General features: G+C 42.6%; 1 protein-coding gene across 2 annotated transcripts in view; it reads right to left on the bottom strand.

The window, feature by feature from the left end:
- SH3TC2 (SH3 domain and tetratricopeptide repeats 2) overlaps positions 1-5,225 on the bottom strand; it is a 71,419-nt gene extending 66,194 nt beyond the window's left edge. For both annotated transcript variants that reach the window (XM_002744351.6, XM_035288165.3), the window contains exon 1: positions 5,133-5,225. In XM_002744351.6, the coding sequence (XP_002744397.3) occupies positions 5,133-5,184 (52 nt within the window). In that variant the 5' untranslated portion in view covers positions 5,185-5,225. The remainder of the gene's footprint in view (positions 1-5,132) is intronic.
- Between the last annotated feature and the right edge of the window lie 15,085 nt (positions 5,226-20,310).

The following is a 20,310-nucleotide window of genomic DNA, read 5'->3' on the forward strand; positions in this document are numbered from 1 at the left end:
CTAAGGATATGCAGCAATCAGACAGTCCTGGACTCAAACCCTGGCTTCATCATTAGCCATGTGACCCATGTGAACCCAGTCTATGTGGAGGTGACTCTCTCCCTAGCTCCAAATGTAAGCACATGATTCAGGCATAATCCAAATGGGTTATGTAGTGCCATGGCCACATGATCAAAGTTAAGCCAATGGGAATTAGTTCTAGGACCCTCATCAGTACACTTAGCAAAGAGATTTCTTTTCACTGCACCAGAAGCTATGAATACAATAGCCTGGAGCTGTGGTGCTCACCACAAAGAGAAAGCCCATTTGACATTGAGTCCAACTCACATAAAAAGAGCTTAGGAAAGATAACTTTCTGATAATATCATCTGAACACCTTGATTTAGCAATAAATTGCTTTTAATATAAGCTAGTTTTATTTTTATTATTATTGATCAGAAAAAGTTACTAACAATTCAGAAAAACATTGAGATTTATTTGTAAACTGTCAAACGGGTTTCCAAAGAGGTTATAACATTTTGTATTCCTACCAGTAGTGTGTGAGAGTTCTAGTTGCTCCACATGCTCACTAACACTTGATATTATCAGTCTTTTTAATTTGAGCCATTCTAAGTAGATATGCCATTTTATCAGATTGTTCCCATTTGCATTCCTTAATGACTTATGACATGAATCATTTTTCACCTGCTTATTAGTCATCCATATATTTTTATATGAAAGTGTCCATTCCAACATTTTGCAAATGTTATCAGGTTATTTATCTTATCATTATTGAGTTGTAAGAGCTTTTTTACTAATATGCTTGTTCTGAATATTATTCCCCAGTTGATGGCTTGTTTTTATGTTCTTGGCAGATGTATTTAAGTGGGAGGAAAACAAGATAGGGTGTGAATGAGCTTTGTACACACATGGGATGGTAGAAGCCACCCTGCACATGCCAAGGAGATGGGTGGTTGTGGGACCAAAATGGATAAGTATGGTAGGGTCAAGATGGGAGAGTACTTTAAGGCAGGCAGGGACATTTAGAATGGATACGGTAAGCAATGGGGAGATGTGAAATGTTCTTGAGTATGGGAATGGTATAACAAAAGTAAAAAAGTTCTACTTGGGATAACATGGAAAGGATCAAGAGAAAAAAACACAATAGGCAGGGAGACCAGTTGAAAAGGTGCTATGAAAATCCAGGGATGTGAGTGCCAGAATGTGGGCTGTGATCCTGGCAATGAGAAGTGGGGGCATATAGTGAATGAGGCTATATTTTAAAACAAGAAAAGAGAAGGAATTTTTGCATATTAAATATGAGGGATAAAGGTGGGAAAGAGGCAAGAATTGCAGAAAGTGAATGAAGGAAGGGATTTAAAAGATCACCTAGTTCCACTCCCAATTTTACTGTTGAGAAACTAAGGCCCAGAGAGGAGTCAGGATTTTACTGAGATCACATGCAAGTTAGCAAAAGAGCCAGAGGCCATCCAAATCAATGGATACAGACCTTACCATTTTCACTACATTAACCTGACTTCAGAAGTCTAAAGTCTCGGGCCTCTGATCAGGGAAACATCTTACAACAACTTGCTGAAAATGAGAATTCACCTTCATTTCTCCCCTTTCACTCTCTTTGCTCCTACAAACCCACCACCGTGCTCAACTTTAAACAGAAGACTAAACAGTAAACATTTCTCTGCATTTTTTTCCTCTACTCACATTTCTTTTTCTTTTTTGACCCATCAATCCTGCCATCAGCAGTTTTTAATGATGTAAACCCACTTTCTCCTTGTCGGGAGGAATAGCAAGTCAGAACTACATAATCATAATATTTAGCAAAAAAAAAGTTGCATTATGATATTTTGTTTAAGTTTTAAAGTCTGCAAAACAATTCTTTGTAATGATTGTGAGTTCATGAATATGTAGTAAAAGCACATAACTACTGAATTCATGAAAGTAATCACGTGAAGATAGTAGGGGAATGAGATTGGGAAGAGATATCCAGGGGCCCCTAAGTAGGTTTGTGATGTTTTATTTCTTCAAAAAGTAAGAGAAAGGAAAAAGTAAAGTTAAAAAAATAACATGGCATAAAATTTGTTACAGCTAGATGGAGGTATAGTTATTCTAATATTCTCTGTTATCAGTATGTTTCAAATGCTTTACACCTCTTTTAAAATTCAAAAGTGAAGCATCGTTTACTATTGTCAGCATTCACCCTTGATCTCCTGGTATTATCCTGATGATTCACACTTATCCAAAAGGTTAAAAGGAAAGTTACAAGCACCAGTGATCAACAGAGGCAAATGTATCTCTTCCACATCTACTGTTTTAAGGGCGTAAATCAACCAAATTTCTTCAAACAAGTATTGAAAATAAGGGGAAAGTACTAGAAGCTTTTCAGTCAACAAACTGTGACATGACTTTCTCTGTGATCCAAAGTGAGCAACTACAGCTTATTAAACAATGGCAAGAAAAAACTCATAGAGAGGGCGGGGAGGTCAGAGATGATAGGAACTTATCAGAACCTATCCTCCCACCATGTGCAATCAGGAGACTTCTGTGAGCAATGGAGAGCCATCCCAGGGAACAGATGCTGCAGGCAGAGTCCACATGTAAGAATGCAGCTGCCTGGAGTAGTCAAGAGTCAACGTTCATTATTGCATTACTCCATGCAAACCAGCCTGCCAGTTCAAGAGCCTTCTCTTGTCCTGCATTCCTTAGCCCTGAGGACTCACTGTTTCTTCTCCGCTGCTGACTCCCACTTACATAGACACAAAGCAGAAGCAGCCCGGGAAACATGAGCATGGACTTCTCCAAGCCAGTAAGGAATTAGGAGGAGGTGATGTGGGAGTGGTCCATATTAACTAACGATAAAACAGCCCGTAGTTACTGAAGGGTAATCAAAAGCCAGACCCTGTGAGATGTCCATGAGACGAATTATTCAATTTAATGCTCACAAAAGTTCCATGGAATAAGTACCACCATTAGATGCAGTTTGCAGCCAGGAAAACCGAGGTTCTAAAAACATGAGAGACTTACTCAGGGTCATATAACTATTAAGTTGCTCCAGGATGGATCTCATACTTTGTTCCTAAAAATGGAATGAAATATTCTAGGGTAAATGGGGGAATCTGGAATGGGAATATCCAGATCAACTGGACTTGGGCCTACAACACCCATATCAACCTCACTAGGAAAAGGGCCTGGCACATCCGGGGAAGAATACAGAGAAATGGCATGAAAAGTCTTAAGGGAGATACATAGCAGGCTGACTCTTGGTGAAAAGAAGAATCTGGAGTGCCAGCCAGTAATTAATGGCAAAAAGAAGGTGAAAAAATAAAGTAATTGAATAATAGTGTTATTAAGATTTTGACCTTTATCAATATTTTGTTTGTTTGTTTTGAGCTGCGTAATTGTTCTACAGGAAATCTTTGGTTGAAGGACAGAAAAAGTAGAGCCACTCCAGGTAGGGATGAGAGGGAACAGGAGCAGAGCTCCCTGAGACACCTCTACACAGCAGTTTACAACCCTAAAATTGTATAGATGACCAAATGGAGGTTTAGAGAGAGAGTGAGATATACTAGGGTCGTCAAAATGGAATTAACAATGGTTAATTTTACTGTGCTTAACTGTGCACCAGGCTGTTTTACATGTCGATTTAATCCCCACCACAACTCTGTGAAGAAGGCATAATCATTTCATAAAAGCTGCAGATAAGGAAACTAAAACACAGAGAAGTTAAATACATTGTCAAGGCAAGTATAAGAACCAAGATCAAATCCAGACACTTTGGCCTCAAAGACCGGGTGAGTAGCCAAGATGATACCTGCCTAACTACAGCTAGATGGAGTCAGATCTAGAACCCTGATCCCTGACTTCCGGACCAGTGGTCCTGTATGTCTCCCTTCATGCTGTTTCTGCTGCTATGGGGCACAATGACAATAGGATTTAGTGGGAGGGACTGAAAAATGTTTACATCTGAGAAATCTGGCAATGCACAATGGTTCACAGCTAAAGCCATGCCTTTTGTGCCAAGGGCATCGTTTGGGGTTTGTTTTGCTTATAGTTTTAGGCCCAGAGGCTGCCTTTTTCCGGAAGGCATTCCCTGCTATAGGTGCCAAGGTGCCTAGGCCAAGACTTCAAGCAGAGGAAGCAGAATATGGTTGCTTGGTTCACTTTAAGGACCTCGAGTGCCTTCTACAAGCCCAAATCATAAGACTACAGAAGAAAGTTGTCTGTCAGAGAGTAGAAAGCCCTTTACTAGGGGATGCTCCTTGGCTCCTCCTCTCAGGAACTATGGCAGCACTCCAGGAAGACACAGATTTCTAACAAGGGTTAGGAATGATTCCTTGGAGCAATGTTCCCCTACCTCCCAAGCAAGACTCCCTCCCCAATTTATCCCCACATTTCCCCAAAGCCACCACTCTTCTTGATAAACACCACACAAGAGAACACAAGGCCCTACCTTGATTCTCTTCCTAAAAAAAGCAAGAAGGTTGTTTCAGGGAGACCAACCAGCCTGGTTGGCCTGGAACTGACATATCCCAGCAAATTCCTCAGTCCCACACAAACCAGAATGGCTGGTCACCCTAAGTCACTCTCCCATGACTGGACAATTTCTTAGAGCAACAACTCTCCATTGCCTCAACTTGATGCACATTCACACACATGAACACACACAAATCACACTGTAAGAGATGGAGGCAGGAAACTGCCTGTTTTTCTCCTGTAACAGCAACCCTGACAAAAATAGGCTTCAGTGACTAAGGCCAAGTTTATGACCACCCATAGGCCACAGAGGAACTCACAGCCTGAACTTTCTTCCTGTCCTGGCGAATCTCAGGAAAAAAGGAAGGAAGGGCTTAGTCACACCCTGGGAGTGGCAGCCAGGAGCAGTGCTGCTCAGCTCCTGACAGAATGAGCTCAAAGCCTCTTTCTTCAGGAAAAAATAGATGTTTCCAGGCTTTACTCCCTTTTTACAAAGCCAGCATGACAAACACTTAACCAGGGAGGAAGGAAAGGCAGCGAGAAAGCACAGTCATCTCCCCATCTTTGGGAGAAAAGTTTCCCCAACCCAGCAGATCCCTGAGCCTCCACTGGACCATCCACCTTAGCCAAGCCACAGGCCAAGGGCCCCCTGGGAAACTCACCTGGGCCCCAGGTCAGACTCCGCTCCCCGGGGATGCAGAAGCAGCCACCCATGTGTGTACCATCCTACCCTGGCCGAGGCCCTTGGGAACACCAGCCAGAAAAGTGCTGCAAGGGACAGCCTCCCAACGGTGTCCCTCCTCCCGCCTCCTCCCTGGCACACGAGGGACCGAGGCTTGCTCAATGCACAATGCAGCCTTTGATATCCCGGCTACAGCAGGAGGCCCAGGGAGGGTGGGAGGGGCGGCCCAGCCCAGCCTGCAGGCCCACAGCTCTTGCACTGTCAGGCCTGGGGAACAGGGCTCCTCCCTGCCTCTCAGCAGATCGCTTCTTGCCTATGGGCCTGCAGCACATTCCTCACATTCTAGGATTGAGATACACAGTTTGGTTCTTGTAGGGGCAGCCAGAGTGGGGGAGGAGGGCAGAGAACATCTCACAGATCAAGACTGCTGTTCTTGCTCCCTCCGTGACTGACTTGGCCCACAGGACTGGCCTGCCACCCCTTTAAAGTGATCTCCACCCAGCCTCTCTCTGCAAAGGCCTCCCTTGGCTCTCTGATAAAGTTAGAGCTGTGGGTGCAGCATTTCACCACAACCTAGCAGCATCAATGAGCCAGCTCCTCACTAGTGAACACGCAAAGCCCCAACTTCTGGTGTGCAGGAAGAGAATCCAGGAAATCACCTGATTACGCCCAGCATTTTACAGGTGAGGGGATGAAAACCCAAATACATGACAGAACCGGGAGAGATCGGTCAACAGGTACAAAGTTAGGGTTACACAGGAGGAATAAGTTCTGGTATTCTATTACACGGGAAGGGGACTATAGTTTACAATGTGTCATATATTTCAACATAGAAGAGAGGATTTTGAATGTTCTCACCACAAAAAAAGAAATGATGTTTGAGATGATGGATATGCTAAGTACTTTTATTTAATCATTACAAGATATATAGATATATTGAAACAACACACTCTAGCCCATAAATGTGTACAATTACTATGTGTCAATTAAAAAAAGAACTAGAAAAAAAATACAGCAAAACTACAGATATGCATGCAAAACTTGTCTCACCAGACTAACCTCATTCCTGTTTCACATAAGCAGTGGAGCAGGAGAATGCAGTTGACACAGTGTGGCTAAATTTCAGAAAACCTCTCATGAGACCTTGCAAAGGCAATGGAGAAAATATGGTTGAATGCCAGCAAGGATGGATGAAAGCAGGACCGCTCTCACCACCAAGCTCAAGGAGCACTGCTCCCCAATGTTTGCTTCATGCCTAGAGCACAGTGGTGAGAGGATCCTGGTGAGAGGCCCAAAGAAGAGGAGGTGTGAGCCAAGAGCAGGTGGGGTCCTGCTGGGCCTGTGTTGCAAGCTATTTAGAGGCTGAACTTGAGGTCAGTATCACCAGCATTTTAAGGAGAGCAGTGGCCTGATCAAGTTTATATTCTGAGAGAAACACTTGTATGATCAGGCGAAGAATGGCCTAGGGGTCAGTACCACTGAAGAAGTCAGGAGTATCCACTGCACACACCAGCCCAGACCCAGAGGAAAGGGTCTCAAGCCTGTCTCTGAAACTTTGCTCACCATCTCCATGCTGATTCATCCTGAGTCTTCAGAAAGCAGCCACTTAAAACTGGTATGTATGGTTACTGAATGTTTACTATGGGTCAGGCTCTCACTATACATTATTTCATTTAAATCTCATAACAGCCTCATTATGTAGGCATCATTTCTACTTTGTAAGTAAGGAAATGGTTAAAGAGGAGTATATAACTTGTCCAACTCCCTCCCTTCTCCCAACATTTATGAATGTTCAAGACTGAGCCAGGTCTAGGTGATTCCACAGCCCAGAAGGATCATGTTTCTGATACATGGGATATATTGCATGTTTTCCCATGACTACTAGGACACACAGTGAGGAAGGCCTAGGTAGGACTAAAATCGCTGGAGCCAGCTGACCATTTATGCAAAGCCCAGGAGATGACAGCTGAGGCGGGGAGTAGAGTGCAGGAGGGATGGGGCCTCTCTGATCACATTGTCACCAAAGAGGATGTTTTCCCTGTGCAGATTTATTTAAAGTACCTACTTCCCATATGATTTCTCATGTGTTTCCCTTACCGAAGCACAGTGTTTTTGAGTACGAATTGCAATGTTTTCTTGGGCCCCCAATGAAAGGAGAAGGGTTTCTTTAGAAAGCAGTCACTTAAAACTGGGATATACATGAAAATCAGACAGTGATGAGAAGCCCCAGGCTCTAACTTACACATGCTGCCAAACGTGCAGACTTATCATTGCTCCTTGACTGGTCTGCACATCACTCTTACACAGCTACAACAATCAGACTATAAATGATCAAAACCAACCATTGGACGGATCCCAGGCCATCAGTCATAGATGGCACCATAGACAGTTGGCTGAGACACACACTGCAGCAAGTCATAAATGAATGGTCCATTCTGGATGAAGTCATTGCTTCCCTTGAGATGCAAGAAACTAGTGCTGTTCTGCTCCTGGGTAGCCTGATGAATTTATTAGAGCAAAGAGATGTCCAGGCAGGGGCAAAGGCCCTGAAGTAGGAACTTGCTTGGCATGTTAAAGGAAGTGTGGCTGAAGGCTAGTGAGGTGGGGAGGGCACAGAGATGAAGTCAGAGAAAGCAGCAGAAGAAAGCACTGATACATGGGACACATTGTGTATTCTCCCATGACTACTAGGACATACAATGAAAAAGGCCTAGGAAGGACTGAAATCTCTGGAGCCAGCTAACCATTTATGCAAAGCCCAGGAGATGAGAGCTGAGGCAGGGAGTGGGGTGCAGGAGGGATGAGTCTCTCTGATCATGTTGCCACCAGAGATGATACAGTGTAGGGCCTTGGAGGTCATCTAAGGACTTCAGCTTTTATTCTGAATAAGGTAAGAGCCAATGAAGGACACTAAAGAGAAAAGTAACATCCCTGATTTATGGTTTTAAAGGGTCAGTCTGGCTGCCCCACGGAAAATAGGCTATAGATGGAACTCCAGATATGCAGCAATTGTAACATCCAGCAGGGAGATGATGATGTCTTGAACCAAAGTGATATTGGTAGAGGCGATAAAAAGGGCTTAGGTATTATATTTTGAAATAATGGTGTATTAGTCAAGGTACTCCAGAGAAACAGGACCGATAAAAGTTGATACAGATAGAGAAAGGGAGAGAAAAAAAATTAACTAATGGGATTCTATAACTGTGAGGGTTGGCAAATCTGAAATCCATAGGGCAGGCCAGCAGACTAGAAACTCAAGTAAGAGTTGCTATTGTAGTCTTTAGTCCAAATTCCACAGAGCAGCAGACTAGAAACTCACACAAGTTTCCCACGTTGCAGTCAAGAATTCTTGAGAAGAATTTCATCTTTTTCAGGAATCTTCATGTGTTGATACATTGAATGTATGAGAGAGGAAAAAAGCTACTCTAGAGTAGTTATAACATTTTTACCTGAAAAACTGAAATAATTTAATATTTATTGAAATGTTAAATTCTAGGATAAAAGAAGCTTTGTGAATTGAAACCAGAAGTTTGGCTTTGTATATGTAATAAATATGTGATATTTAATAGTCCTTTAGTACATCCAAGCAAATATGGGCAAAGCAATCTGGAGTTCAGGGGGAAGTTAAAAGCTGAAGGTAAGTATTTGGGAGTTGTCACTGTGTAGAGGGTATGTAAAGTTAGAAGACCAAATAATATCTCCTAAGAGAGAAAGTGGAGGATAGAATACAGAGAGGATATATCAAGAATGAGCCCTGCAAGCATACCAATTTTTAGATGAATAAGAAAGGGGTACAAAACCAGCAAAAGAGAGAGAGAGAGACCAGCCAGTGAGAGGATGTGCACCAAAGGCTAAGATGCTACAGAATTCAAGTGAAGAAAGTATTTCAAGAGCAGAAGGTAACTATGTCAAATGCTGCTAATAAGTAAGATGAAGACAGAGAACTTACCACCAAACATCTTGGAGCAGTGGATATAAGGCTAGATTGGGAAAGCCTCAAAAGTATATGGTTAAAAAAAAAGTGGAGCTCCAACCCACCCTCAACTCACCACCATCACTGTCATTGCCATCATTATGGAATACCTTTTGTCTCCTTGATATTTGCTTGGTGTTCAGGGGTTACAAACTTATATGTCTGTAAGGGCCAGGCAGCTGATAGAAATGAGAAAGCTGTCCAGGAGACAAGTGGCAGCTGATCCCACTGGAACTGCCTGATGGATTATTTCTGCCTGCTGCAAAAACAAAACCAGTTCACTGAGACTGGGGTATTGCAGCAAAGAAAACCTTTGATTAACATGAGGCCAGCCATGCAGAAGAACCAGGGTTATCACTTCAGTCAATCTCCCCGAAGACTCAGAGTTTAGGGTTAAGAGTTTTTCAAAGATACTTTGGTGGGCAGGGGGCTAGGGAGTGGGTGCTGCTGATTGGTTGGAGATGCAATCATAGGAATGTGGAAAATGATCCTCATGCACTGAGTTCATTTCTAGATGGGAAACACAGGACAAGTGAAGTCATGAGTTGTGAATCCGGATGGGGTCACTCAGTTGTCAGAATGTAAGAGACTGAAAGATATCTCAAAAGACCAATTTTAGGTTCTACAATAGTGTTTTACCTACAGAAGCAGCTGGGAGAGTCACAAATCTTGTGACTTCTGACCACGTGACTCCTGAGCAATAAGGGATCATAGAAACTATATCTACATTTTAGCAAATTTCAGGTCCCTCCCATAATCTTAATCTTATGGTTTTTCATTAGTTCTTCCAAAGCAGTTTCAGCCCCCAAACAATGAGGGAATTCATCCTTGCTTCAAAGTTAAACTATAAACTAAATTTCTCCTATGGTTAGCTTGACCTATACCTAGGGATGTGGAAAGACAGCCAGCCTGTGAGGCTAGAAGCAAGGTGAAATCAGTCATATTAAACTTCTCTCACTGCCATAATCTTTGCAAAGACAGTTTCACTGGTGTCAAGGTTGGGGCAACAACAGGGAGTGTGTACCTGTGGGGCATGGAGGGCGCTGCTCTAAGAAGAAGCCCCTGCTAGGCTTTGGGCAATGAGGAACATGGTGCAAGACAGGCTGTGTAACCAGACATTCTTATTTGTCATGAAAACCAGAAATCCAGATTTGTAGCTGAAGCTTCCTAACGTTTAATGTTCATAAGCTATGGGAGGCTAAGGCAGGAGTCCAAGACCAGCCTGGGCAACATATAAATGCCCTTTCTGTAAGAAAATGTTAAAAATAAATAAATAAATGTTTATAAATTATCTCAAAAAAATCTTTCAAAGTGCTATATACTTCAAGACAAACTTGCCTGCAGACTAAATTCAACCCGAGAACCACCAGTTTGCCATTACAGATATAAAACTGAATTTTTTTCTTAGAAAATTTGTAATCTAGTTGAAGCAATAGTAACTTAGGTACTATACTTCCAGGAAAAAACTGAAAAGATCCCATTGTCAGTTGAATTGTGTCCCCCAGAAAAGGACACATTGAATTCCTAACCCTCAGAATCTGACTTTACTCAGAAACACATTTGTTGTAGATATAATTATTTAAGATGACGTTATACTAGAGTAGGGTAGTTCCCTAATACAATATGACCTTATAAAACTGTCCTCGAAAAAACAACCTGGGCTGGGCGCAGTGGCTCACGCCTATAATTGCAGCACTTTGGGAGGCAGAGGCTGGTAGATCACGAGGTCAAGAGATCGAGACCATCCTGGCCAACATGGTGAAACCCCAACTCTGCTAAAAATACAAAAATTAGCTTGGTGTGGTGTCACGTGCCTGTAATCCCAGCTACTTGGGAGGCTGAGGCAGGAAAATTGCTTGACCCTGGGAGGCAGAGCTTGCAGTGAGCAGAGATTGCGCCACTGACCTCCAGCCTGGTGACAACAGAGTGACACTCTGTCTCAAAAATCTCTGAATAGACAAGGACACACAAGGAACACTCCATGTGACAACAAAAGCAGAGATTGGAGTTACATAGCCACAAGCTAGCAAGCATTGCCCGCAAACCACCAGAAACTAGAAAAAGACAAGAAACGATTCTCCCTACAGGTTCAGAGAGAGCATGGCCATGCTAATGCCTTGATTTTCGACTTCTAGCTTCCAGAACTATAAGACAATTGATTTCTATTATTTCAACCCAGTTTGTGGTATTTTGTTAGAATAGTTCTAGGAAACTAATAGAGATCCAATAAGAGATAAGGATATGTCATTTATTCCACAAATTATTCAGTGAACAAATATTTATTGATCACCTTCTACACCCAGCCATTGATCTAAGTCTAGAGGATACATCAGCAAGAAAAAATGACAACATATCTCCCTCATGTAGCTTTCACATGCTAGCGAAAGGAGAAAGGCAAGAAACGTCATAAATAAGTAAATTGTATAGTTTGTTACAGGTGGAAAGTCTTATGAGGAAAAAGGAGGGTCTGCCAGAGTAGAGGGGCTGCAGTTTTCAGAAGGGCAGAGAGACAGAAGTCATCACTGAGAAAATGACAACTGAGCAAAGACTGAAAGGACATGAGGAAAGGATCCAGGGGCAGCCAGGGGAAGAACATGCCAGGGGAAAAGGAAGAGCCAAAGCAAAGGCCTGGGGGCAGGAGGGTGACCAGCATGATAGAGGAAGAGCAGAAGAAAGTGTGACTTGAACATAGTGAGAAAGGTAAAGGAAGTAGGCACCCTCAAGGGCATAATTAAAGAAAGAATGAAGAAGGAGCTTCATTACAAAAGTGTGGGCAGGGTTAAGGTAAACCAGCAAAGATGATGAGACCCTCCACGACTAGAAATAAAAAGAAGTCATAATATCCTTAGGCCTGAAGGCACAAGAGGAGGGGTAGCTGGTGGAATCTAGCAAGAGCTGGCTGCAGCCAGGGCACAGGGCCAGGAGCTATGTCTTTGATAGAGGAGCATAGCCATGACCTAGCCAAGATCATGAATAGAAAGAGGCCAGCAGAATAAATTCTCCATCCTCTCACCTTCCATCACCCCCTGACTGAATATAACTGGAAGCCAAAGAGTAAGAGAGCTTTGTGGAGGAAGCCCATAGAGGCCAGCCTCCTGGGGGCACAGCACAGGGTAGAAAAGAGTGCAGAATAAGTGCCATAGGAAGATTGGCCAGCACGGGGAGATTTACAGGAAATGAAATCAGAGCGGTAACAGGGACCTGGGTATATAGAGCTTGCAAGATCATTTTAAGGATGGTGGCTTTCATCTGAGTGAAATGGCAGCCATTGGAGAATTTTTGTGTGATATGACTTACGATTTGAAAGAATCACTCCAGCTGCTGTATTGAAAATAGACTGAGTGGAAAAGGACAAGGGTGAAGCAAGGAGACTGGAAGGAAGCTATTGCAGTAATGAGAGCAAGAGTGTGGCTGGGCCAGGGGGTCACCCCCAAGGAAAACAAAACTGAGGCAAACTTAATGTAAGTAGAGAGGTTATTTGAGTCAAGTTTGAGGACTGCAACCCAGAAGTACAGATTCAAGTTGCCCTGAATACGCTCTGGAATTAGCAGCAATTACAGGTGGGTTTTTAAAGGAAAAAGCAGCAGTTCCTAAGTTACTTACCAATAATTTACATTAAAATTGCACAAGCTATTGATTGGCTATGCATTGTTATTTCTTTCACAGATTCCAGGAAGATGAAGAGAATGGGTGAGGCAACTAGTCGGGAACAAAATGTCTTTAAAAATGGAGCCAGGGCATGGGTGCAGGAGACACTACTGAAAGTCCCATGCTCATGTCTCTGAGCCTTAAACATTTTGCATATCTCACACAGCTCAGAATGTTTTGAGCATTTTTCTTTTCTTAAGAATAATATTAAAGTAGATTTGGCCTCAGGATGCCTACATACTTGATTTCTTATGTTACAAACTGTAACCTAACTTAGTACATAAACTGACTTAAAATAACTTGGGTGTATACTTTTGTAACAAAAAGCTGAGTCTCAGCCAATCACAGCAGCGGAGCTGCAGTCAGTTAGAGGTAGCCAACTGATCAAACCATGATCAAATAAGGCAAATGTTGAACTGTAACCAGTCAAGCAGCCTCTGTAGCTCATTTCTGTTTTCCGTCCATAAATGCTGCCTGCTCAAGTTGCAGCCTGGAGCTATCTGAAATTGTTCCTGTTCTGGTGGGAGTGGGGCAAGAGTCGGGGTTCCCAGTTTGTGGATCATTCTTTGCTCAATTAAATGGTGTTAATTTTTCAAAAGTTTTTTCTTTCAACAGGAGTAGCAGTGGAGGTGATGAGAAGAGATAACAGTCTGGTTTATTTTGTAGGTTGAGGCAGAATTGACTGTTGCATGAGATGTGGGGTATGAGAGAAGGCTTGAGCACCTAGGATTAAAGGAGCCATGAACTGATGGAGGTTGTGTAAAAGTGTGACAATAAAAAACACATGGTAGGCATGGCGGCTCATGCCTGTAATCCCAGCACCTTGACCACCAAAGCAGGAGCATTGCTTGAACTCAGGAGTTTGAGACCAACCTGGGAAATATAGTAAGACCTCAACTCAAAAAAAAAAAAAGAGGAAATACATATTTGGTCTCTGCCCCTGGTTCTTGAGACAGAGCCCTTAAAACTTTTATGATTTCCTAAGTGACATGATCATCTGACACAGAGCTCCTAAATCCCTTGGAATTTCCTGGAGGATAGGAACATCTTTTGTCCTAAAGGTTCTAAAGGTGGACTCCTTAGCCAGGGGAAAATCAACTATCTGATTAGATTAGAACTTTCAATCCCTACTCTCCTGACCTCTGAGGAAGAGAGGGGAGCTAAAGATGAGCTAATCACACCAATGGTCAATGATTTAATCAGTCATGCTACATAATGAAGCATCTATAAAACCCCAAAAGGACAGGGTTCAGAGAGCTTCCTGGTTGATCAATCAGTAGAGGTGCTGGGAGGGTGGCACACTCTGTGCCCCTTCGCACATACCTTAAACTATGCATCTGTTCCATCTGGCTGTTCATCCTTATCTTTTATGATAGCCTTTATGATAAATGGATAAATGTAAGTAAAGTGTGTCCAAGTTCTGTGAGCTGCTCTAGCAAATTAATCAAACACAAAGAAGGAGTCATGGGAACCCCTAACTTACAGCTAGCTAGTCAGAAGCACAGCTCACAGCCAGGGACGTGTGACTAACATCCAAAGTGGAGGGCAATTTTGTGAGGCTGGGCTCTTAAACTGTGGGATCTGACACTATCTTCAGGTAGATAGTGTCATAACTGAACTGAATTATAGGACACCCAGTTGGTGTCTGCTGGAGAATTGCTTGGTATGTGAGGAAAACTAACAGATACATTTTGGTGAGAAAATGCTTTTTTCAGGAAAGTATATGCTGTGTTGGATGCTGTATTGTGTGTGACAGTAGGAATAACAGCTTGTTTTTTCTATTGTTACAATTGGCGCTTGATCTATCTCACATGAAGGTCAGGAGGAGGCCTGCCAGGGGAGCAGGCCTGGCTGAGTGGGGCGGTGGGTAGAACTGTTCATAAGTGTGGTATTTAGAAGAAAGGTCTCTATGGAAAATACAGACTTGGGAATCATCGGTAAATAGATATACATTCAATATGAAAACAAAGTTAGCACTTCTCAATGGGAAAAACAAAGTTTTATGGAGGAGGTGTCGTGTGATTGGGGGCCTTGAATGATGGGATTTTGATAAGCAGAAAATAGGTAGGAAGACAATCCCAGACTAAGAAAGAGCCATTATCAAAAAATGCTAGGATTACCATCTAGGCCAGTTTAGGGAACACTTTTTTTCAGTTTGAATAAGCAGAGGACTGATTTTGGAGGGAGCCAGTGGCAGAAATATGATCAGAATGTTAGCCTTGTAGCTTCCTATACACTATGGATCTATATACTAATTCATCAGACACCATTGGTTACCTTAAAAGCTCTGTTTGTTGTGGACATTAACAATGATAATCAATGCTTATTGAGCACCTGTGTGCTCATGTGAAAACCCCTCACTTAATATTCACCCCCCTCCTAAAGATAAGGCAACTAAGAGTCTGAGTGATTTGCTCCAGCCCTGTCTGCCAGCAGGATTGAAACCAAGGCAGTGTGACCCCAGGTCCTTTATCCTCACCACTCTGCTCTACTTCTTTGTCAGAAACACCAAACCAGGCATCTGCGGTGGTAGAGCCCAGCAGTCGTCAGAAATGCAGACTAAGTCTCGGGCAAGGCTTTCTCCAGACTTCCTTCTGCATGAGATGTAAAATATGCCCTCTTCACGGATCAGCTGAGGCTCCAAAAAGAAGGTGGGGCTGCTGACCAGGGCTTAGGTTACCAAGCTGCTGACTGATTCACCTGGGAAAGCTGACTGCCTTTTAAAGCATCTGCTCCCTGTTTTGTGTCTCCTATGGGCAAACCTGGGGTCAAGGGCAGAAAACCAAAGCCTCACCCTGGAAGGTTTGCACTGAAAGTGCCCTTGAACAGTAATGTGTCTATTCCTCTAGTCCTTATCTCCTCCAATCCCATTTAAGACCATAGAGGCTACGTGCCTTGTCCTACATTTTCTTGGAAGTTTGTGGCAAATCAGATACTAGAACTCAAATTTGAGGACGTTCATGTTGAGTGTGCTTCCACAAAAGATGCTAACATGAATTAGTTCCTGTTTTAAAAATAGGTTTGGTTTCCTGGTGAGCAGGCTGGAACAGAAACGTGTGTGTGTGTGTGTGTGTGTGTGTGTGTGTGTGTGTGTGTGCTTGCCAAGTTCATGGTACAAGCCCAGGACTGACACTCCCTACCACTCCCGGGGAAAGGAATTTCTCCTCAGTTCAGCTTGTCTTTCAGGAAAATTTAGATTTTAGGCAACTGACCCAGTAAATAGGAGTCCTGCTCAGGTGTCTTTCCTGAAGAAGCACTCATACCTGTGTAGCAAGAGGCCTTTGCAAGAGGCTAGAAACCATGAGACACTGAAGGAACTCAAATGTTTATCAATACAGGAGTGATTATCCGGCAGTTAAAATGAATGAGTGGGTCTTCACAGAGTCAAGGAAAGATCCCTAAGATATTACACAAGGAAGAAGGAGAAGAAAAGAAAGCAATACAATGATTATAATATGATCCCATTTCCGGAAAAGAAAAAACATCCCAATCATATGTGTGTGTCTGCATGTGTATGTAAAAGGAAGATCCTCTTGCCTGATGATTTCAATGCATTTATTAACTCCACAATTATGCACTGAGTACCCTCTTTGTGCCGGCCTTAGGCTCCATAAGGGAATCATCTCACAAGGAGCAGAGCAGGCAACATGCCTGCCCTCTGATAGCTGGATAAGGGAGGGATAAATCATGCCTGAGCCAGCAGAGCATGTTTGACTCCCCAGAGCCTTACAACCTTGTACCTCACCCCTCAGAGTCAGAGTGTCAACCGAGGGGAGTAGCCACAGCCCCAGCATTCAAGCCTATTTGTCACCAAGCCCACTGGGGATCCCCAGACTGTCTCACCAGAGCAGCTGCACCCCTGGTGCCTGAGCTGATATGATGCCCTACCATCCAGGGAAACAGAGTCTTGGCTGTGCTATTTCACCCTACTCTTTGGGCTAAGCAACCGCAAAGTTGGATCTGAACCAGCCCTCTCGAGTCTGAGCTGCTGAGGTGTTCCACCTCCCCAAGGTGTTGAGCTGTCATTGCAGTGTTCCCCACCTCCTAGAGCCCAAGCCACAGCTGTGCCCCTCCATTCTGAGGAATTCTCTGCCACTACACCTGGACTCACACACCCTGGGCCACTGTTGTGTTCCAACTCTCCAGGGTCAGAGTCACCGTGATCTGCCACTTCCTCTCCTGATGCCTAAGTTGCCACTGCACCCTGTTGGCTCCAGGCCAACATTTCCGGAACACTCCTTTCTCTCCAGAGCCATACCAGTGTCGTGCTCTGACCCCCAGCATCAGAGTCACAACTACGTACCTGACCTCTGAGCCCAAGCTGCTGGGGAGTACCTCAGAGTAACAGTCCTCAGTTTAGTGGGAGAGCTTCATTCATGTGTCACAGAGAGTGAACCTGCACCCACATTACAGGTTCTACAATAGTAAAACAAGACATTGAATCCAGGACCCAAACTCCACAGCTACTCCAAGCAGCTGTACTCTGGAACACAGCACCACTATGGCTGCCTGTGGCCTGTGTCAGACCCAACACCAAGAGGAATCCCCTCAGCTACTTCTTCTACTTTTTTTGTTTTGTGGGGAAAACAAAAACAAGAGGACCCTCCCTAAAGACTTTGCCACTGAGATTTCTAAAAACCTACCCTGCCACCACTGCTGCTACAAACTCTTGAGTCTCAGCCACTGAATCAGCTGCATTTATCAAGCATGTCAATCTCAGCTGAAAAAACTACATGGAGACTGCTCTACTGTCCCCACCCGCAACCAGAGGCAACATACTCTGATCAACCTAGGACTCATATGCCAGTGAAAATCTTTCCCTATGAAAGCTACTCTAAAATTGGAGGAGATGACTGTTTCATCAGAGGCACAGACATCAACAGAGGGACATAAGACACATGAAAAACCAAGAAAATATGACATCATCAAAGGGATATAATCTCCAGTAATTGTCCACAGAGAAATTAAATTTCACAAATTTCCCGAAAAATAATCAAAATAATGATCCTAAAGAAACTCTGTGACATACAATAGACCACAGACAGAAAAGTCAATGAAATCAGAACAACTCATGATCCGAATGAAAAATTCAACAAAAATATAGATATCATTTAAAAAGAACCAAACAGAAATCTTGGAGCTGAAGAATTCAATGAATTAAATTTTTGAAAAATATACAATTGAGAGCTTCGACAGAAGAATATATAAAGCAGAAGAAAAAGTCTCTGAACTTGAAGATAGGCCTCTTGATATAACCTACTTAGAAGAAAATAGGGAAAATTTTTTAAAGAGTGAAGAAAACCTGCAGGACTTATGGGACACCATTAAATGAACAAATGCTCACATTGTGGACTTCAAAGAAAGAAAAAAGAAAAAGACATACAAAGTTTATTTAATGAAATAACTGCTGAAAGCTTAAGTCTTAGAAGAGAATGAACTTTCAGATCCATGAAGCTCAAAAGTCACCAAACAAATTCATTCCAAAGGCACATTTCTATCAAAATGTCAAAATACAAAGGCAGAATCTTAAAAGCACCAAGAGAAAAGCAGCAAGTGACGTAAAAGGAATCCCCATTAAACTGCCAGTGAATATCTTAGCAGGAACCTTGAAAGTCAGGAGAAAATGAGGTAACATTCAAAGTACTGAAAGAAAAAAATACCAGTCTGGAATACTATACCCACAAAGTTATCCCTCAGAAATAAAAAATAATAATAAAGTAATCCCCACTTCATTACTATAATGGTGGTATATAAATCTTTCAAATTGCTAGTATGAAGATTCAAAGTTAAGATGGTCAAAATAACTATAGCTACAATAAAGTACAATATTAAAAAATGTAAATTGTGACAGTAAAAATATAAATGGGGAATATAAAAGTCTAGAGTATTCATATGCAACTAAAGTTATCTTTTTTAATATTTTATTGCACTTTAGGTTCTGGGGAATATGTGCAGAACATGCAGGATTGTTGAGTAGGTACATACATAGCAACGTGGTTTGCTGCCTACATCCCAGCATCACCTATATCTGGCATTTCTCCCCATAGTATCCCTCCCCAACTCCCTAACCCCCTCTGTCCCTCCCCTAGTCCTCACCAACAGACCCCAGTGTGTGATGCTCCCCTCTCTGTGTCCATGTGTTCTCATTGTTCAACATCGTCCTATAAGTGAGAACATGTGGTGTTTGACTTTTCTGTTCTTATGTCAGTTTACTGAGAATGATGGTTTCCAGATTCATCCATGTCCCTACAAAGGACACTAACTCACTGCTTTTTATGGCTGCATAGTATTCCATGGCGTATATGTGCCACATTTTCCCTGTCCAGTCTATCATCAATGGGCATTTGGGCTGGTTCTGTCTTTGCTATTGTAAACAGTGCCACAGTGAACATACATGTGTATGTGTCTTTATAATAGAACAATTTATAGTCCTTTGGATATATGCCCAGTAATGGGATTGCTGGGTCAAATGGAATTTCTATTTCTAGGTCCTTGAGGAATAGCCACACTGTCTTCCACAATGGTTGAACTAATTTACACTCCCACCAACAATGTAAAAGTGTTCCTATTTCTCCACATCCTCTCCAGCATCTGCTGTCTCCAGATTTTTTAATGATCGCCATTCTAACTGGTGTAAGATGGTATCTCAATGTGGTTTTGATTTGCATTTCTCTAATGACCAGTGATGATGAACATTTTTTCATATGTTTGTTGGCCTCATATATGTCTTCTTTTGAAAAGCGTCTGCTCATGTCCTTCACCCACTTTTGAATGGGTGTTTTGTTTCTTATAAATCTGTTTCAGTTCTTTGTAGATTTTGGATATTAGCCCTCTGACAGATGGGTAGATCGAAAAAAAATTTTCCCATTTTGTTGATTGCCAGTTCACTCTAATGATTGTTTCTTTTGCTGTGCAGAAGCTGTGGAGTTTAATCAGATCCCATTTGTCTATTTTGGCTTTTATTAGCAATGCTTTTGGTGTTTTAGTCATGAAGTCCTTGCTGATGCCTATGTCCTGAATGGTTTTGCCTAGGTTTTCTTCTAGCATTTTTATGGTGTTAGGTCTTCTGTTTAAGTCTTTAATCCATCTGGAGTTAATTTTAGTGTAAGGTGTCAGGAAGAGGTCCAGTTTCTGCTTTCTGCTCATGGATAGCTAGTTTTCCCAACACCATTTATTAAACAGGGACTCCTTTCCACATTGCTTGTTTTTGTCAGGTTTGTCAAAAATCAGATGGTTGTAGACGTGTGGCATTGCCTCCAAGGCCTCTGTTCTGTTCCATTGGTCTATATCTCTGTTTTAGTACCACTACTATGCTGTTTTGATTACTGCAGCCTTGAAGTATAGTTTGAAGTCAGGTAGCATGATGCCTCCAGCTTTGTTCTTTTTGCTTAGAATTGACTTGGCTATGCAGTCTCTCTTTTGGTTCCATATGAAGTTTAAGGTGGTTTTTTTCCAGTTCTGTGAAGAGGGTCATAGGTAACTTGATGGGGATAGCACTGAATCTATAAATTACTTTGGGCAGTATGGCCATTTTCAC

This window comes from Callithrix jacchus, chromosome 2, assembly GCF_049354715.1.
Source record: "Callithrix jacchus isolate 240 chromosome 2, calJac240_pri, whole genome shotgun sequence".
Classification (NCBI taxonomy): domain Eukaryota; kingdom Metazoa; phylum Chordata; class Mammalia; order Primates; family Cebidae; genus Callithrix; species Callithrix jacchus.